General features: G+C 44.7%; 1 protein-coding gene across 3 annotated transcripts in view; it reads left to right on the top strand.

The window, feature by feature from the left end:
- Positions 1–18,803, top strand: part of C3H3orf52 (chromosome 3 C3orf52 homolog) — a 31,397-nt gene extending 12,594 nt beyond the window's left edge. Inside the window, exons 3-7 of one of the 3 annotated variants that reach the window (XR_009451869.1) lie at positions 3,325–3,452; positions 7,598–7,668; positions 12,367–12,548; positions 13,364–13,666; positions 17,369–18,803. Coding sequence is in view for 1 of the 3 variants with exons in the window: in XM_059687866.1 (XP_059543849.1) it covers positions 3,325–3,452; positions 7,598–7,668; positions 12,367–12,548; positions 17,369–17,373 (386 nt within the window). In the remaining 2 variants the exon portion in view is untranslated. The remainder of the gene's footprint in view (positions 1–3,324; positions 3,453–7,597; positions 7,669–12,366; positions 12,549–13,363; positions 13,667–17,368) is intronic. The other 2 variants (XR_009451870.1, XM_059687866.1) reach the window with 2 other exon arrangements.
- Positions 18,804–20,471: the final 1,668 nt, after the last annotated feature.

Genomic DNA, 20,471 nt, shown 5'->3' with positions numbered 1-20,471 from the left:
ATATGGTAACAGCAAAAACAACAAAAGAATGAAGACAAATAACCAATGACAGTAGCAAACAACATAAGCAGGATACAAATAACCTTTTCACTAAGATCCCAACATCCTATCTAATAAAAGAGAAACATGATAATTAGCGTACGACCGCTACCCTTCCCATTGGCTAATCAGGGCGATATGCAAATTAACTGCCAGCGAAGATGGCGGCCAGCAGCCAGGCAGCTGGAAGAGAACATGAGGCTTGCTTCAGTGACGGAGGACTCCAACGTTCCCCGCCTGCCGCTGCTGGCCTCTGAGCTGCAACTCTAAGCAACTATGTTACAAATATAGAAGCTAAACAAAACCCCAGATACCTGCTTTAGTCGCCCGACTTCAGCCAGTAGGATCGCAACATTGTTTCAAATACAGAAGGTAAACAAAGGCCAGAAACCTGCTTTCAGCAGCGGAGGCCTAAGAGCTGGAGCCTCAGAGCTAAAGCTGGCCCAGAATAAAAAAGAAAAAAAAAGAAAAAAAGGAGTGGTTGGGAGCTTCAGTCACCCGCCAGCCTGAAAACAGCCCTCAGCCCCTCACCCAGACTGGCCAGGCACCCCAGTGGGGACCCCCACGCTGAAGGGTGTGTGACCAGCTGCAAACAGCCATCATTCCCTCACCCAGGCTGGCCAGGCACCCCAGTGGGGACCCCCACCCTGATCCAGGACACCCTTCAGGGCAAACCAGCCGGCCCCCACCCATGCACCAGGCCTCTATATAGTAAAAGGGTAATATGCCTCCCAGCACCAGGATCAACATGACAGGGGGCAGCGCCCAAACCCCCTGATCACCCTGCAGCTCTGTGTGTGACAGGAGGCGGAGCCACAACCTCCCTATCCGGCCTGCTCTGTTTGTGACAGGGGAAGACTCCCCAACCCCTGATCAGCCCTGCTCTGTGCCTGATAGGGGGGAGCTCCCCAACCCCCTGATTGCCCTGCGGCTCTGTGTGTGACAGGCTGTGGTGCCCCAACCCCCTGATTGGCCCTGCTCTGTGTGTGACAGGGTGTGGCGCCCCAACCCCGCCCCCCCCCCCACGGGCCCTGCTCTGTGTGTGATGGGGTAGAGCCATAACCTCCCCATTGTCCCTGCCCTGAGTGTGACAGGGTATGGCACCCCAACCCCCTGATCCGCCCTGCTCTGTGTGTGACAGGAGGGAGCTCCCCAACCCCCTGATCGGCCCTGCTCTGTGTGTGACAGGGGGGCGCTCCCCAACCCCCTGATTGACCCTGCTCTGTGCGTGACAGGGTGGCGCCGCAACCTCCCCATCGACCCTGCCTTGAGTGTGACAAGGGGTGGTGCCCCAACCCCCCAATTGGCCCTACCCTGAGCGTGATTGAGGGTGGCATCGCAACCTCTCCATCCACCCTGCTCTGTGCATGACAGGGGCGGCGCCCCAACTCCCCAATCGGCCCTGCTCTGAGCCCAACCAGGGGCTGCACCTAGGGATTGGGCCTCCCCTCTGCCACCCGGGAGCAGGCCTAAGCCAGCAGGTCGTTATCTCCCGAGGGGTCCCAGACTGCAAGAGGGCACAGGCCAGGCTGAGGGACTCCCCCTTTCCCCCCGAGTGCACAAATTTTTGTGCACCGGGCCTCTAGTATAATATAAAATATGGGGAAAACCCCTTTTTATTACAGAATTTATCAAAATCTTGCTTTGCTACAGATTCCTGTACATTGCAAGTTTTCTGCTATTGTCAGACAAAATAATGTAATGTGTGACTTACAACAAATAAAGATGCATGGGTAATTTTCTGTGTTTGGGGTCCCCAACATCTACCACTAGATTCAGTGAGTGCTGGGAGCACTCACAGACTCAGCATGTAGTTGTGGAGATGACTATGATTTATTACAGCAAAAGGATATAAAGTGAAATGCAGGAGAAGCAAGTGTCCAAGAGTCCTCTCCTGGTGCAGTCCCATAGGACACACTTCATTCTTCTAACAGTGAGTTGTATCAACAAGCTGTGAAATCTTTCCACTAGGGAAGTTCATTTGAGACTCAGTGCCCAGCGTTTTATTGGGGTTGGTCACATAGGCAGCCTCTGTCTGGCCCTATTAACATTCCAGACTCTCCAAAGGAAAGATATTCCTGGTAAGCCGTGTTGTTTGTACAAAGAGTTGAGGCACAGTGAGCCACACTTATCAGGGAATGGTGGGAACTCTCAGAAACCTAAGTTCCCAGAGGCCAGTGCACCAGCCTTGAGTAGCTGGGCCTTTCTAAGCTGGCAGTCTCAGCTGCTCTGTCAGCTCTTCTCAGCACGTTCCCTTGCTCCTCATGTCTCACCTTACCAGACTGTCTCAGGGAGTAAGTCCCAGAATTCTTCCTTCTTTTCACCCACCCTCCCATCAGAAACACTGAATTGGTTCCACTGGGGTCTTTCCAAAGTCCAGTTACAGAGGCTAATTATGTTATTTTTAAAGCTTGGAAATTGAGAAAAAAGTCTATGGCAAGTTCCACCCACCTACACCTTTCTCAGGGTCAGAGAGGTGGTCTGTGCGTGGGCTCAGATGGTGAGGCTGAGTCAGAATCAGGAGCATAATTAGTACCGTGAGTCCTACTTCTAGCTCCTGTCTCCTCACTTTGTGTGTTTTTCCTTTAGCTCTGACTGCATGAAAATCAGTTAGCTCAGTCATTAGAGCACAAGCAGCCACACAGAACTCATTGTCCTGTACACCCCGGGGCTCTGAGTACAGTTTGGTTTTCCTTCTGCAAACAGAGTGTGTCAACATTCCTATCCTGTGAGACGTGTTCACGAGTGATGACTTCATGCCCATGTCTCCCTGGGAGATTTCAAGACATGGGCTCACATGCTCATATTTGAGTCCCGCTCTGTTCTGGTGCATGATGATTCCTTTGGCCACTCCCTGTCCCCATCACTCATTCTTCGTCCCATTGTCCTGACTGTCCCCCGGCATCTGCCTTGACACCTGTGTACATAGCTAAGTTAGTTGCAGGTTCAGTTTAACAAAAAAAAATTCACGTTCTTCCCACTCCATCCCACTGGCCCTTTGGCCCTTCCTTCAGTCTGTATTCAATGGAAGCTGAGAACCCTATGGCATAAAACAAACAAATAACATGTTTATCATGATGGAGGGAAGACCCTGTCTTTGTTTGTTTTTACCAAGAGGGGAAAGCATTTCTGTTCATACTTGCTTACTCTTCCCAGGCTTTATCCTTGATGAATGCTCATTGTTTTGTTTTGTTTGTCTTGAAAGTGTAGCAGCTAATGAATAAGTTTATTACTTTATGCATATGTGTTTTTTTACCTTTTATTTCCATCTTCCACTCTTTTTAGTAACTTACATCGATGAAGATGAAAATGAAATACTTGAGTTATCATCAAATAAAACATTCTTGGTCATGCTAAAGATTCCAGAGGAGTGTGTTACTGAAAAGGAATTGCCTCACCTGCTCACGAAAAGGGTAATGGGACTTTATGCATTGTTTACTGAGTTCAAACAATTAGAATATGGATTCTGCTACAACAGTAGCCATAGAGCCACAGAGTAAGTAGCTTCAAGCTTGGATATTTTTGGTCTGAATTTTGGTAGAAACAGACATTTGTAAATGGACTTTCTGTAGTGCAAAACCAGAGGGAAGAGCCTTGGCCTCCAGCTGGAGGGAGGGTAAAGCTTTGTTTCTTCACTCTGCTCTTACATTTGATTTAATTGTAGCTTTATTGAGGGTCTGTGATCTGCTAGACCATATGCCAAGTGCCAGGGCTACAACCTGTGTGCTGTTAGTGGGGGCTCACAGCCCAAGTAGAGGAAGCAACTAAATAGATATTGCAAAAATGGTTGAGATGCATATAGGATGTTTTACGACCACAAAGTCGGGGGGGACATCTAGACTACTGATGTGGAGATGGAGACTTGGAAGGCCTCCTGAAGGAGGAGATTCTTGGGATGAGGGTCTGCACAGAAGTGTACTATGGCCTCCACATGCTGTGGTGGGGACTTGCAGAGGTGAAGCTTAACAGGAAGGGAAGTTTTCCTACTCTTGGGTAAAGCACTACAAGATTTTAATCTGCAGGTTGACAGGGTAACTTTCATTTTCACCTTTTTGTGTAATGGTGAAAAAACACTGCAGTGGAGTATAGTGAGAAGCGTTGCGGTAGGCCAGATGAAACAGGGAGCCTTGAACTAGGTGATGTCAGGGGGAAGAAGGAAGATTTAAGTGAGATTTAAGAGGTCTTCTGATTCAATAAGGCTTAATGGCGGATTGGGTGTGGGAGTGAAGGAGAGTGTGAATGTGGCCCTGTGGGTGACTGTGGCATGATTTATGGAGTGGGAAGTTGAGGAGAATGAGCCCTCTGTGAAATACGGGTGCTCTGCAGCCAGACCAGGAGGGTTGGTCAGGGCAATCCTGGTCATCCTGTCAAAGACAGGGTGGTTCACAGCCAGACCCAAAAGTTTTGATAGGAAAATCCAAGCAAGGCCAGCCTGCTGTCCCTTACACTCTTCTTTGCAGCGGTAGGTCGAATGTGGCGAGTTCTCTTCATTTGGCTTCCAGCACAGCTCCTAAAGGAGGCGCTTCCATCTCAGTCACCCCTGCGTCAGCTCTGAGTCCCCAGGGGATAACCTCGATTGCTCCTTTGATCACAGGAGTTTGTGCTCTGGGAAGATGATCTTGGGTTTCCCTTCCTCCTTCTTTTCCTTGCTTCTATCTCCTCTGCGGTGCCCTTTTCCTCCCGTCCTTCCAGCTGCCTGCGGAGCAAGCTGCAGACTGAAGAGCCTCTTGCTGCTTTCCTCGTGGTTGCTTTTTAAATTGAGGGTTTGCATTTGATGAGCAAAAATGAAATGAATCAGCAACCACACATGTCACCTATTACAGGCTGCACTCTCTATGTCAAAGGGAAATGGACATAGTTAATCATTCACTTGAGACCCATATCTCTCACTCTATGGGTGTTTTCAGCTGGTCACTGTGTCGTGGCAAAGGAACTGAGGGTGCTTTCTGGGCCAAGGTCACAGGCCTCTGAGCCGGTTTCTTCTCTAACCAATGAGAATCACTGAGTTCTCCCTGTATACCCACAGGTGCATATGAGATGCATAGAAAGAAAGAACCTCATAAAATATTTTTAAAAAATTATCTGACTTGCAGATGATAAAAGATGCAGTGAAGTGAAAAGATTCCTGTCCCCAGCCGCGCCCCCCCCCCTCCCCCCCCCCCGCCCCTCAATACGGCTTCCCAATCAAATATGTTCAGGATTAAAAATGAGGAACTTGGAGATATCACTTTTATTGTCAGGCCGAGAATCTCCCTTTCTCCCATTAGGCCAGCTTCCAAAAGTTTCTGGAGAAGGAAGGTCAGTGGGAGTGTGTATTGGAATGCTATGTCCTCTCCTTTGCTTTATTGTCTTGCATTTGTGAACACAGCTTTCCTAGCCCCTCTCATATCTCACCACCTGAGTGCTGTCTTAGGGTTGGGGCCATTTCTCTGCTAAAGTCAGCCCATTAGCTATGTGCATGTGCTGGATGCAGGAGTTAGCATGGCACCTATGATAACCTAGGAGAAGGAATTTCTCTTATTCTGGAAGCTGTTTTCTATTTAGCCACTAAGCCTGACTCTGATAATCAGCTCACTAGGCTCCTAGCTCAGTCTGCACCCAGCCTCATAGGCCAAGTATGGGAGGCACCAGAACACGGAGCACCCCCCCATTTTTTCTGGGGGGGCGTTTTAGCCTAAAGTAGATAGTGTGGTTAACAGCTCCCAAATATATAAATATGTCCTAATTATAACAGGGGACTATGCCACCTAAAAGAACCTTCCAGTGGACACTAAGAGTGATCTAGTGTACCACTCCTCTTAAAATTTTAACTTGAATTTTTTCTGAAAGCCTCCTATGTACAAAACACTGTGCTAGGTCATTAGGATTAACAAAGGGAGGGAGGGAGGGAGGGAGGAAGGGAGGGAGGGAGGGAGGGAGGGAGGGAACAGAGAAGGTTGGAAGGAAGGTGTCAACATGAGAATGTCCAAATCTGTAGAGAATTTTTATGAGTTTATTTGAGCAAACTGACATCATGGCAAGACACAAAATCTCAAATGCTCTCAAGAATGACTACTTTGTGGTTTCTTTTATACCATGAGAATTAAGGAGGGGACATAAGGAAGATTACTTGAAGGTGTGAGAAAGCAAGGCAGGGAAATCTCTGTGATTGAATTACAGAATAGTTAACAAGATTATATGCTCCCTTGTGGATCTGAAAAAGAGGAATACTTCTGGCATTTCAAGGGTATGTTAACCAAGATGCCTAGATGCACAAAAGCAATGGATAAAATTTGCTTACGGCAAATTAAAACGACGTAAAGTACAATGTTATAATCTTCAAACTGGCAAAAAATCTAAAAATATGGTAACACTAAGTACCAGCAGGGCGGTGGGAAATGGATCATTTCTACCTTCCTGGGAGAAGAGTAAGACGAAGAGCAGTTTGGCAAGATTTAGTTCCTTTGGCTATGTGCCTAATCATGGACCCAAGTCCATTTCTTGGCATTTCTTCTCATGTGTGTAAGAAACTCTTACACACATGAGAAAAGAGGCACAGAGATATTCAAGGGTGATAACTTCAGTATAGTTTGTACATACATGGGAAAATTGGTCCAACCATTTAGTGAAATCTATGCAGGAGTTAGGAGTTAGAGTGAAAGGCCTTCATATTCTAGATGTACCATTATGGGTGAATCCCAAACATAATTTCGAGTGAAAAGAAAAACGAAGTCATAGAAGATTGTGTAGACTATGGTGCACATTTTATTTTAATAAAAAACAAATTAAATTATGTAGCGCTGATTGCACCAGGATATATTATATTTATAAAAAACATGCATGAGAAGGAGTCATACCCTCTTTAGGACAATGGCTAGCATTAGGTGAGAGAGGAATTGTGTGTAAGAAGAGTAGCTTAGTTTGTTCTGTCTCTTAGAGTGAAAGGGTGAACTAGATGTGATAAAATGTGAAGCAAAGAAACATGGGTAGTGGGAACATAGGTGTCATTTTTTTGGGATGGCAATATTTCATGCATAAAATAAGAACTTCATTATCTTTGCAATTACACACCAGCCCCACTTGGTCCCATTTTCCAGGAAAAGTGCCTTACCTGTGGCTTAGCGTGGCTGTTTCTTCTTACAATGAAGCTCTCAAGAAAGGAGGGAAAGCCCTTGTCCAGTGATGCGCCAGGCCCCGAGTGGCCTGTTCTGCCGTCTTCCCAGCCACTGCCCTGTTCTCTCCTGTCCGAGTTCCTTGGGGTCTGGGTGGACACAGGCTGCAGACCCCTCTCTTCATTAAGGCCACAAAGTGTCAGTGCAATACATAAGAGATGTTGAAAATCCCAGCCTGGTCACGTGATCCTTATCAAATGAGATTCTTTTACATGAGTGTGAACTTGATTTTTGGTTGGTGCTAGGCCCTCCTCTGTCTGCTTCTTGATCCAGAGTCTTTGGATAACTTAGTTTCTAGCTAGTGTTGAATCCCCTTTGTCTAGGAGTACTTTTGCTTTGTCAGGTGATATGCAATAAGATCCAGCAATTATGTGTGTGGTTATTTTACTTGTTCCTGTTTGTTTCAGCTCACAGATGTGTACAGCTCATCCCCATCTCTGAATCGTTATTTTACTTCAGTGGAAATAATGGACTTCAGGTAAGAATGTGGAGAATCTGGAAAGCAACACCACCATTTACCTAGAAGGACCTCCCAAGTCTCAAAGCATAAAGGGAACCAACAATAGAATTGTAGCTTGTCAGTGCTGGGCTCAACTCCCTTATTTTACAAAGGAGAAAAGTGAAGCCCAGATTAATTAGATAACTTAACAAGGTCACACAGAAGAGAGGAAAAGCCAGTCCCAGGCACACCATTCCTGTTTAACAGAGAATGCATAAATGAGCTAAGGGTAGAAATAGAAATAGATCTCAGATAGTGATGTGATGGAAAAGATAGAAGCCATGTTTGACTTGTGATTTTGAGGAACACAAGTAATATAGGAGTCCATGTTCCTTGTGTAATATTAAAAATATATAAAGACACTAGAGGCCCAACGAAAATCATGCACTCGCAGGGGTCCCTCAGCCCGGCCTGCACCCTGTCGCAGTCCGGGAGCAGTCGGACATCCTTAGCACTGCTGCGGAGGCTCCTGCTACTGCCAATGTGCTTGCCGGCTGAGAGCTCAACTTCTGACTGAGCGGCGTTCCCCTTCCCCCCCACCCCCCCAGGGGGAGCACACCAACCACCAGAGGGCAGCTCCTGCGTTGAGTGTCTGCCCCCTGGTGGTCAGTGTGCGTCATAGCGACCGGTTATTCTACTGTTTGGTCAATTACATATTAGCCTTTTATTATATAGGGTATACTACAGGGAAAGTAAAAGGCATATGTATATAGAGAAGTCATTTGATTATCTTTTTGTATTGTAGGATAAAATTTACCTGACTAAGCTTTATTATCTACTATTCCTAAGATATCCCTGGGATGTGATCATCAAAGGCAATATTCCACTGGGGCTCCCTCTCTAACCATATATTTCCAAAGCCATAATATGAATAGAGCTGGGAGGGGAAGTATGTAAAGCAGGTGGTAGCACAATGGGGACAAACGAAAATGGATCTGATGTCTGAAAAGGCATACAGTGGCAGGTTGCCTTGACCACCTATTTCTCCTTCTTTATGGATTTCCTATGTACATGTGACCTTATGATGACTTTGTTTTCTTTTAAACTTTATTTCTCAATTACAGTTTATATTCAATATTATTTTGTACTAGAGGCCCGGTGCACGAAATTCATGCAAGGGGCTCAGCACTCGCAGCTGCCACAGCTGCCTCGGCCCTTGCAGCCCCGGCTTCATCCAGTAGGTCGTCGGGAAGGTCATTCGGCTGTCTGGTCTAATTAGCATATTACGCTTTTATTATTATAGATTAGTTTCAGATGTACAGCATAGTAGTTAGACAATCATATACTTTACAAAATGCTTTCCCTGATATTTCCAGTACCCATCTGACACCATACTTATTTATTACAATATTATTGACTATGAATCGAGTGGGGTTTTTTCTGAGCATGATGCAAGGGTGGTTTCTTTCCTGGGTTCTTGTCCAGGTTGGATTCGAAGAATGAAGCCACGGACAAAAGGTAGTAGATGAAAAGGTGGAAATTTATTGGAAACAAGTACAGACTCCCATGTGGGGAAGGGCTCCCAAAGGGAGTAGCCCACTAAGCTCCTTTTCCCTAAGATTTATAAAGGCTGAAGTTCTTTGTCTCTTTATGTTTCCTTCTTATTGGTAAAATATCAACTTTAAAACTTAAATGCCTCGTGTTGTCCCCTTCTCTTTCTCCCCCTTCAGTGGTAGAATTCTCTATCTCCTGTGAAAATCTGTTTTCCTCTTTCTCCCATTTGTCAGCATTTCTCTATTCTCTGTGAAAGTTTGTTTCCTCTTTCTCCCCATATCCTGTGGCTTGTCCCTGTCTTCTTCGAGTGGATATCTTCCTTTCCCCTTATTCTGTGGCACCTTTTGTTCCTCTGTGAATGAATGCCTTTTGGCAGTTCCAAGCCCCTGACCAACTATGCCTTCCTCCCCCATGGACCCCCTAATTCCTAAAACTCCCTAAACCTGCCTATTTTACTCCTAAAAACTTTTTTCAACTGTATAACCCTATGTTGTACTTTACATCCCATGACTATTTTGCAACTACCAATCTTTACTTCTCAATCCCTTCATCTTTTTCACCCAGTCCCCCAACCCTCCTCCCATCTGACAACCATCAGTCTAGTCTCTGTATATATGAATCTATTTCAATATTGCGTTTATTTTGTTCTTTAGATTCCACATACAAGTGAAATAATATAGTATTTGTCTTTCTCTGACTTACTTATTTCACTTAGCATAATACCCTAGGTCAGTGGTTGGCAAACTCATTAGTCAACAGAGCCAAATATCAACAGTACAATGATTGAAATTTCTTTTGAGAGCCAAATTTTTTAAACTTAAACTATATAGGTAGGTACATTGTTATTAACTTAATTAGGGTACTCCTAAGGCTCAGGAAGAGCCACACTCAAGGGGCCAAAGAGCCACATGTGGCTCACGAGCTGCAGTTTGCCGACCATGGCCCTAGGTCAGGGGTGGGCAAACTTTTTGACTCGAGGGCCACAATGGGTTCTTAAACTGGACTGGAGGGCCGGAACAAAAGCATGGATGGAGTGTTTGTGTGAACTAATATAAATTCAAAGTAAACATCATTACATAAAAGGGTACGGTCTTTTTTTTTTTTTTTAGTTTTATTCATTTCAAACGGGCCGGATCCGGCCCGCGGGCTGTAGTTTGCCCCCGGCTGCCCTAGGTCCATTCATGCTGTCACAAATAAGATCTCATCATTTCTATGGCCAAGTAAGGTGACTTCTTTGACATTGCTCATTTTAATCATAAGCCTTTGGTATTAAAACACCAATAGAAAATGGAGAAATGCATAATTAGACCCAACATGCTTTTCTCCGTGCACTTGCCCCAATTTGCAACTCAAAGACTGAGCCAAAGTTAAGAGCCACCTAGACTGAAGGGCTTTTCCAAGAATCCAGTCTCCTATTATGGCTTAGAGGACATGGGATTGTGTAATGGCTTGGGGTTGACACTGGGAAAAACTCATCAGAAAAAGGAGTGAAACATGATTCAAAGTCTGAACACTTACTGTTACAGAATCTGCTTTTAAAAGTTATTGGAAAGAAAAACCCAAGGGTTTTAGTATTTTAGATAAAGAACTTTGTCTGGGAACATTTTTAAAAATCCAGGCAGAGTTTCAACTGAGGAACAAAAGCCATTGCCTCCAAAGCCGCAGTTGCGGCCTGTGAGGAGGAGACAGCCACAGGCCTGCAGACATTTGTGTAGACACAAATCCTGACCTCAGTCCCAGCCCCGCTCAATGAAAACCTGGGAAATGCCCATTGGTTCATCCGCTGCTGGACCCACTCAGGTGGTGGGCAGATGAGGCAAAGCCCACAGAGTTCTCTGTTTCCCTGAAAATCGCTCTTCTCTCCTCAGAATTCAGCCTTGAGTACATTCACCCCAAGACTCACTTGGTAGAATGACAATGGGCTGACCAGGCTGCATTAGACAGAGCAAACCTCTCATTCAGCATCTGGTCTGGTCTTATGAAAGTCAGCCTCTAGTCCTTTCGATAAGCCAACCCTTTGCCCATGGGAGCATAAGATGGCTGTGAGTCAAGATGTGACCATCCTTAGCGATAATTAGAAGGTAAAGCACAGGGAGCACCTGTAAACTAGAGTTGCTGGCTTAGAGTTTGAAAGCAGTTTTCAGCCTGCCTGTAGTGGCGTCCTTGAAACTGTTTCCCCAGGGTCTGACTGTCATTCATCTAAACCACAGGGTTTGGCACTTTTCTTGGCTGTCTTTGTATAAACTTGTCAGCCACGTTAATGTTAAGGTGACCTCTGGCCACAAGAGGGAGCTCTTTGCTTGTCCTTAATAAGGGCAGCGCTTACTATTGGGACTGGCCTATTTATAAAACGCCCTAGGGCTAGAGTCTCAGATGTGGCTACCTCTTAATTATTTTATTTCTTGCTCTTAATCTGGGTCATCTTGAAAGTAATAGGATAATTGTGGAAAACTTAAATGTTGATGTAGCATTTAACAGATAGTATAATCTACTCATTAACTGAGAATAGCCCTATGATTATTTTTATTTTGATAATGGGAAAAATTCCTTAGGTCCCCTTCTTGAGAGCGCATTGCTGGGAGCCTCGGGAGTGGAAATGAGACAGAACAAGTTTCTTAGTTGGGGTCAAAGCAGGGAGATATGATTTGCTGCTGGTGCACAGGGTGAGCAGTGCGAGACCAGGAGTTCTGCACCCCTGAAGGCAGGGAGCTTTGGGCCCTACCTTAAACACTAATGAACTGGCTAAAGCAATTTGCTCTGACTAACCTGCACTTGTTGGAGCAGGGAAAGGGGTGTTGTGTGAGCGCATGCAGAAGGGAATACAGGAGGAGAACAGGGCTTTCCTGGCCTGCCTGGGCGGTCAAAGGCTGGAGCTGGGGCAGACAGTGGGCCCTGGACTCTTCCTTGACAATCGCTGGTCCCATCTCTCCCTTCAGTGTCTTCTCTCAGTGGACTCCCAGGGGCTGTGTTCTAAGCGGGAGGAGGCGGTGGGGGTCACCGGAATATTCTGTGCTGGACCCGTGGAAGAGGATTCTTCCAGGGCAGCACACCCTTTGCTATTTTGTACTTGGAAGAACACGAGGAACTAAAAAAAAAAAAAGAAATGTTATTGCTAAAACTAGTTTCCAGACTGGCAGTGCGATTCTGTTTCATTTGACTTTCTCTGTTTAATTTGCCTTTTAGAGAGGAAAATGCCACAATAACCTACCACCTGCAGTTTGGGGTTCCATCGGAAGATGACAGTTTTATGAAGTATATGATGAGTGAGGAGTTGGTGCTGGGCATTTTGCTACAGGATTTCCATGATCAGAACCTGTCTGGCTGTGAGACTCTGGGGCTTGATCCGGAGTCCCTGTTGCTCTATGGTAAGTTGAGCGTGTCAAAAAGTCAGAGTTGGGATGATAAACAAGTGAACCAGACTGGGGACAGAGAGTTCGGGTTGATTTCTGTGCAGGTGATGTTCCATGTTCTGTGGAGGTTACACAGTCCCTATCCTCCAGACTGAGTAGTTGGGGGGAAATCATGGAAAAAGTAATTGAACTATAAAGATGAGGATTGCTGAAAGTTTCCTTGTTGTAGTTCATCCACATGCTAAGCCCCATACTCTACTTCATAATGTCATTAGTACAGGCATATCTCATTTCATTGTGCTTTATTGTGCTTCATGGATGTTGCTTTTTTTTTTCTTTACAAATCGAAGGCAAGACCCTTCACTTGCAAAAAGATTTTTATTTGCTTTATTGTGATTCTCTCTTTATTATGGTGGTCTGGAACCCAAAGCACAATATCTTTGAAGTGTGACTATACTCTTCATGGAAACACCATGATTTCATAAGAGAAGTAAGTGTTAAAGAGTTTGCAATAAACAATATAGCTAAATCATTGAAGTATTATCTCACTTGGCAACTTATCTCTTCTTCTGTTGAAGGCCACTGAGTTCATTAAGAAATTAATAGAGAGGTATAAAAAGGCAAATTGACCTATTTCCTTAGAAAAGTATAATAAATCTACTCATCTACTTTTAAAACTAAGAACAAAACAAGGAAACTGTTATGTTGTTTAATAAGCATAGAATATACCCCGCTTATCAGGAGAACTTTCCTACCAAGACTTGGCAGAAGGAAGGCGGGGAGGTGGAATGGCCACAGCGTTGACATGTCCTTCCATGTGTCTACTGAAGCTCTGGCCTTTCTCTCCATCTCTCCTCACTTCCTTCCGAGTCCTCCCTTAGAGATGCACTAGCTTTCCTTAGCCCCACAGGCCAACCGTCTTGGGCATCTCATTTTCTCGTGGACCACCCATCAGAAACACTCTCTGCACATGAGCAATAAGTAACAGTGGAATGAATGAAAAAGGCAAATAGAAGGAGACGTGTAGCACCAGGCACGGTGCCAGCAGCCCAGCGTCAGGAGAGTGAAACAGAGGTTATAAAGCACTTGTAGGACTTCAGCACGAGAGCGGGCGCTGATCATGATGGCTGAAGGTGAAGTAGATTAATCTCGGCGGAAAGTTTTAGCAAGCAGTTCTTAAAGCTTTTTATACACACACAATACCACCCCCCCCCCCCCCCCACACACACACACACATACACACTAAACAGAAATAATGACATTCAGAAGGCCACATTTCAGTTCACTGGGGAAGTCTCATAAAGGAATAGTTTCCTCACAGAGCATCTGGATAAATAAAGTGTGTCTGTGGGCCAGGCAGACAGCATACATGTGTGGAGTGGAGGGGTTATGCACCCTCCACAAGAATTTTGGAAAGAAAGAAACTGGACGGGCGCCTCCTGTGTAGAGGTGAGAGGGGGAAATCTACCCTGCATGAGATGCGTTGGCCGCCTGCTGTGGTGACTGGCCTTGATTTTCCGAGCCCTCTCTGCACATGTTGTGGTTACCAGCTCTTTCCAAATGTAGGTGAGGGACGGGGGAGGAGTGTGAGAAAGGCTTCAGAGGATTGTGAGGTTGGGAGTATGATAAAGGGGGTGTTGCTTTAGAGGTCAGAGGACAGCTCAGCCGAAAAGCCTCAGAGACATTTCCCAGTCGGACTCTGCCTCCGGCCCCAGGGATGCCACGTGAGTCAGCCAGTTGCTGCTCCCCAGGAGATTGTACTTTCTCTCTCGATCATTTCTCCTGGGGAACCCTGTGACCCCACATCCACTTTCCATAGCATGCCTGAGCAGCATTTCAGCCATTAAATATTTTCAGGACTATGGCTATCAGGCCCTCTCAAATGGATGGGTAGACAGTGACCATTTGGGAAGTGAGGAAGGAAAAAGACAAGAGAAGGCAGGTAGGGCAAGTGAGAGGTAAACTCCAATGAAAGAGAAGAGATGGCTGTGGCAGGGATAGGCGAGGCCCCTGGGAGGGACCAAGTGAACCCTGTGGGTGCTTAGGCCAGTTCCTCATGCTCACATGCTCTGGGGGCTTGGTGGGTTACCACCATGCCTGTGATGAGTTGGTTTTTCATAAAGATAATGTTCTAATTCTTCAAAGAGCAGAGATTCTTAACATTGTGGGGTTCGTATACTCCTTAGAGCAGTGGTTCTCAGCCTTCTGGGTCTTTAAATACAGTTCCTCATGTTGTGACCCCCAACCATAAAATTATTTTCGTTGCTACTTCATAACTGTAATTTTGCTACTGTTATGAATCGTAATGTAAATATCTGAGATGCAGGATGGTCTTAGGCGACCCCTGTGAAAGGGTCGTTCGACTGCCAAAGGGGTCGCGACCCACAGGTTGAGAACCGCTGCCTTAGAGGATGAGGACAACCAAGTACCTTCTCTCCAGAATAAAAGGCACACAACTCCTCCCCTACACAAAATTTTACAATTTCAGGGATTCCAAGGACTCTCTGAGGCCAGGCTGTGGTTCCTCTGGGGTTCATATGTGTGTGTACTTTAGAGTCAGAACTTTAAATTAGGCTCTAATTTGGGTTCCTGGGGTATTTTGTGAATATTTCTCATTTTCTGATTTGGAAATACAATGACTATTTGACCTAGCTGCAGGCATATTGTAATGCCTTATAGAAATAAAAACTTTCCTTACTATAATAATCAAAAAGGATTTTTAAAAATATTGAGATATATAATTTTATTACAATTGACTTGAGATAGAATTGACTTGACACATATTTCCTAATGATTACTACAATAAGTTCAGTTTATACCTGTCATCTCATAGGGTTACTGTTAAGGAACAAAAATGCAACTGAGTAAACTTAGAGATCTGAATGGCTTTATTGGATGATTCATGGATCTGGAAGCAGCCCATCTAGTAAACAGAGAGGTGCTCAGAGCAATTGTAAAAAATAGAAGGTTTTTATAAGCAGAAAAAGGGCGGGGCAAGGAAATGAAAAGAAAGGACTTAGGGCAAGGTGACCTTCCCTTGCTGGGAAGACAGGGAATTTTATCAGGTAGGTGACCTCACTCTTGCTGACCAGGAAATTCCAGGCTGATGCGTTTTCAGCCTTTTTCTGAGGCAGTAAGTCTTCGTGGGGCTTTGCAAAAGTGACTTCATTTTGAGTCTGTTGCTTTCTTTTTAACAATGAGGAATTTTTTTCTTTGTGGTGAGAACTTTTAGGATCTACCCTCTTAGAACTTTCAAATGTACCATACAGCAGTGTGAACTACGTCATCATGCTGTACATACACTCAGGTACTTATAACAGGAAGTTTGTCCTTTTTAACCACTTTCACCCAAATTATCTCCCACTGAACTGATAATCTGCTTTCTTTTGCTATGAGTTTCTTTTTCTTTCTTTCTTTTTTTTTTTTTTTTTAATTTAGATTCCACATACAAGCGAGGCCATAAAGTATTTGTCTGACTTATTTCACTTAAGCATAATACCCTCAAGGGTAAAGGCATTTGTTTTTTTTAATGGATCAACCCTTCCCTCCCCTGTCTTTGAGTTTGTTCACATTCTGTATGGGTGGAGTCCCAGTCTGAGGAGTAGAAGTCTGTTTTGCAAATGTAAAACAGTGACTTCGTTGGGACTTCAGGGTCTATTTTGGATCTGGGTTAGTTATTTTGCACAGGTTTCTCATAAGTGAAGGAGTCAGCTGGCAGACTGAGGGCAATAGAGGCAAACCCGGGTTTCTGTGAGAACGGAGAGGACCGGGCTCCAGGCAGTGAGGACAGTGAATCGTGTTTGCAGGTTTTGTGGGGTAAGCTGATGAGCTGGTTCCTAGCAGAGAAGCCAGAATGAATCCTATCCCTGGGGCATCAAGGGAAACCATTTTGGCTGTTCATAGATTCTCCAGAAAACTGGAAGAGTTTAGCCAAAGAACACTAATCCTCATTGAGGACAATTCTGCATCCCCCTCTCCCTCCAGGGATATTTGGCAATGGCTGGAGACATTTTTATTTTATTTTTTTAAAGAATAGTTTATTGATTTTTAGAGAGAAATGAGGGGAGAGGGCGAGAGAAACATCGATGTGAGGGCACAACATTGAGTATCGACTGCCTCCTGCATACTTGCTACCGGGGAGCAAACCCACAATCTGGGCATGTGCCCTGACTGAGAATCCAATCAGCAACCTTTGGGTGCAGGGATAACTCCCAACCAACTGAGCCACACCAGCCAGGACTGTCTGGAGACATTTTTAGTTGTCACTATTGAGATTGTATGTTGGATACTAATATCTAGTGGTGAGGTCAGGGATTCTTCGCCTTACAGTGCTCTCTAGAACTACCCAGGTCCCAACGTCAACTGTGAGAACCCTGTGGCAGAGTGTGAAGGGCTCCCTATTTAGTGTCCCAGAGCCTTGCGTGGGCATCACCCCCTTAGCCAGGCCAGCTCACACCATTTCCCTCATCTGGATTTCTCATGACATAGTGTGCACCTTTAAAAAAAACCTGAACATTTAGAGGTATTTTTATAATGAGATCATGAAAAAGGACTGAATGTTAAAATGTCCTCAGTATTCAAAAGGCCTCATCAAATGTTATTTTTCATGAATTATACCCAAACCAATGAGCAGACAATGTGGTATTTGCCTTTTGGAAAGGATTCAGAGTTTGTATTTGTGTGTGTGTTGACTGAAGAGGCAGTTTTCTGTTAGGAATTTACAATATTCCAATTTTATACGAGTATATATTCAAACCAAATAAAGTCAAATGAAACTATGGGTGTTTAAATTAATCATAATTCGTAAGCGTCTTTTGTTTGTGTTTTCTTTTCAGAGTGAAGTGGTTGAGGCCGGTCTGTGTCTGAAGCAGTGTTCCCTGAGCTGTGGGATGAAGATAACTCATTCTTTTTTACAGAAAAGATACTGTGAATTAACTGGAAGGATTTGAAATGACGAGAGGGCTAGGCATGGTCCTTTTTCTCCTGATTGTGCACAGTAAGACATCCAGCAAAACAGCAAGAGCTGCCCTGGTCCCACTGGTGGTAGAAGCAGGAAGCCAGATGGGACAAGGGTGACCGAGTAGCAGGGTGAACCTTCCAGTGTGAAGTCACTGCTATTCTTGAAGCGCTACCTGTCCCCACAGCCATGTGGACACTTTCTCTTCAGTGCTGGGGTAGACTTTCGGGCAGGATCCCGCCAGCCTGTGTTGTTGGAGAGGTGGCAGCAGGTGAGGGAGAATTGAGCCAGTGGCTCACTGAAATCCCTCTCCTGCTCAACATTATATTTAATCTACCTCTAAGCAAGCCTGTGAGGATAGGGAGGGCATTTAAGCCCAGAGCAGCATGGTTATGTGTCTACCTTCATGACCTGTAACTGCATTTCTTAGCAAACCAGCTGTAGGCACATCATCCAATGTCACTGTGTTATCAGTAGCTACAGAAAGGAAATGTACATTTTAAAATTATTTTGCATCTCCTCATTGTTCCTATGATTCCTGAACACCTCTTTTAAAAACATAATTCCCTGTGAGTTTTGAACACTTTGCTCTCATTTTGGATAGTTTTTCCATGTATATTTTCACAACCTTCCATCAGGGAATCGTTAAGAACCCTAACCATCTGCTAGAACTATTACACAAGTGCTTTTCATGGTCCAGTGTTATGGCCTTCTAGTAGGACTCAGTGTCTTCAGGCATTGATCATAGATCTGATGAAAGATAGTTTTGAAACAGGAAGAACCACTCTCTGAAACAGTTATAAGATTAATGACAGTTCACTTACAGGGTGGGAGAATATTGGTAACTGACTCGGTCATTTGCCTGTCATGAGGGATCAGAATTATTTGTTTTCTCAGGGAAATTGCTGGGAATTTTCCAGGAGAAAGAGTTTGTGGTCCTATAATGAGAGCTCCTTAGCCTAATATCTCAGTTAGGTTGACCTTAGGTGGAAGTTAGTATGGGGGACAGCTGTGTATGGGGGTGTGTCTGAGTCTTGTCTCAGGTAGATTTGCCTTAAGCTCTTTAGGACCCAGGACTCTGGATAATGTGAAAACTTTCCTTCTTATTGAACTAGAAGATGCATTCATTGTAACGCTGTCTCATTTTGAGGATAGTTCCTCAAACTAGCAAAACAGGTGAATTATCCTTCTTCCTCTTTATTTTTTATATGTCAAGTGTAAGCTTTAATGTATTTGTACTTTTTAGAAAATAATGAAGACTTTTCATGGAAAAAGATTTAAAAATATTTACAATAAATTATTTTTGCCCTCTGCACTGTCCCATTTCCCTTTGCTTCATTGGTGGCAACTCTCCAGGGCGATGATTTGGGTTGGTGTTTTCTTGCAGTAAATGGTGTTGGAAGTGATCTTTTCATTTCCCTGAGGGCAGCTTCCCCTTCTGAGGGAGTGAGATTGAACTGGGGTGGGCTGAGTCCTCCTCTCTGTTTCAGTGAGTGAAGGGCGGGTGCTTTGATCCCTTCCACTTCCTCCCAGAGCCCTCTCTGGCAGGGCCAGGTGTCTGAAGGGCCTGGCTGGAAGGAAAGGTTGGTGTATATCTGGGATCAAGACAGGGTTGGTTTTCATCTTCCCTTCTCCTTTGGAAAGCACCAAGATGCAAATACCTTGTCCTGGGTTTTGACCACTTACGAGTCATAGAATTTTCCATAGAGTTCACCCTTTAGTCCACGTGGTGTGGTAAGACCTGAACTTTGTGACGAAAGCATTTGGAGGGTTTGGAAAAAATGGCACTTACATATACACTACTCTGCTATCAGAGGTGAATATTGGTCATCACACATTTTAATGATGAGCATAACGCCTGGTGCATAATAAGCTTTTAACAAATACCTGTGAAATAATTGAACAATTTGAGACTGGTCTTTTGTGGAAGTCTTTTAGATATGGACCGAAAGGATACAGCCAGATCTGAGGAACCTGTCACCCCAACAAAAATTCTATCCCTGTGTTCAATTCTTTTTTGCCTCACAAAGTAACTTAGTCCTATAGATTTTTTAATAATGAGTTTTGCAGAAGACTAAAGAAGACACCAGTGTAGAAGAAGACCATAATAAGGAAGGAAACTTCTGGTCTTACAGGGATTCAGGCTCTGCATAGGTGAAACAAGAAACAACGGCCGGGGGGGGAGGGGGAGGAGGGGGTGGGGGGGGGAGGGGGCGGGGGAGAGTCAGGTGTTAAAATTAAATAAAGATAAAATATAGAGCTGTGGGTGGTCCTAGGAAAGAGTATCTAGTATAGTATAATTGGAAAAAATATTTGCCTGGGAAGTAGGACATAAACTGACCCTGAAGCAGTGGTGGGATTTTAATAAAGAGGTTTGCCTTTCTTTACTTAAGTTTGTGTCTTACTATGGTCAGGTGCACAGTCTCTCCTTGCCCCATTCAAAATCTGACCAGTGCTGAGAAAAATGGGAGCTATCTCTCTAAATCTTCCTCCTCTGCTCCCATTACTGTAAAATAAGGTAATTCACATTATTACTGCATTGCTGGCAGCTGCATGCAGACACAGCCTTTAATATTTTTCTTTATGATTAGAAAAATATCCTCTTAGTGTTAGAAGGCAGTCCCCTCTTTTTATGGTTAAGAAACTAAGGCCTGGACAGGTGGGAGGACAAGCCCAGAGCTCCCCAGTTTGGGGGAGCACAGCTCAGCCCACTAGGCAACCACACACCATCAAGGAGCATGAGTAGAGAGAGGACAGGGATGAGTTGAGGAGTGTGATCATCAGTCTGTAGAAGACTCTGGGATTATGAGGATGCTCAATCCTTCCCCAAGTGCCTTGCAAAAGACCTCCTTGTGGGAAATGGGGAGGGACTGAGAGCTGGGGCATGCTCAGATCCAATGGCTTTCAAGTTGCTTTTTGAATGCAAGACACTGACTTGGAAGAGAACAGAGTCACAGAAATTTAAACAGAATCTTCTATTT

Source organism: Myotis daubentonii, chromosome 3, assembly GCF_963259705.1.
Source record: "Myotis daubentonii chromosome 3, mMyoDau2.1, whole genome shotgun sequence".
NCBI classification, from domain to species: Eukaryota; Metazoa; Chordata; class Mammalia; order Chiroptera; family Vespertilionidae; genus Myotis; species Myotis daubentonii.
Note: the sequence above shows the minus strand (reverse complement) of the source record. Positions and strands in the feature narration are given on the sequence as shown.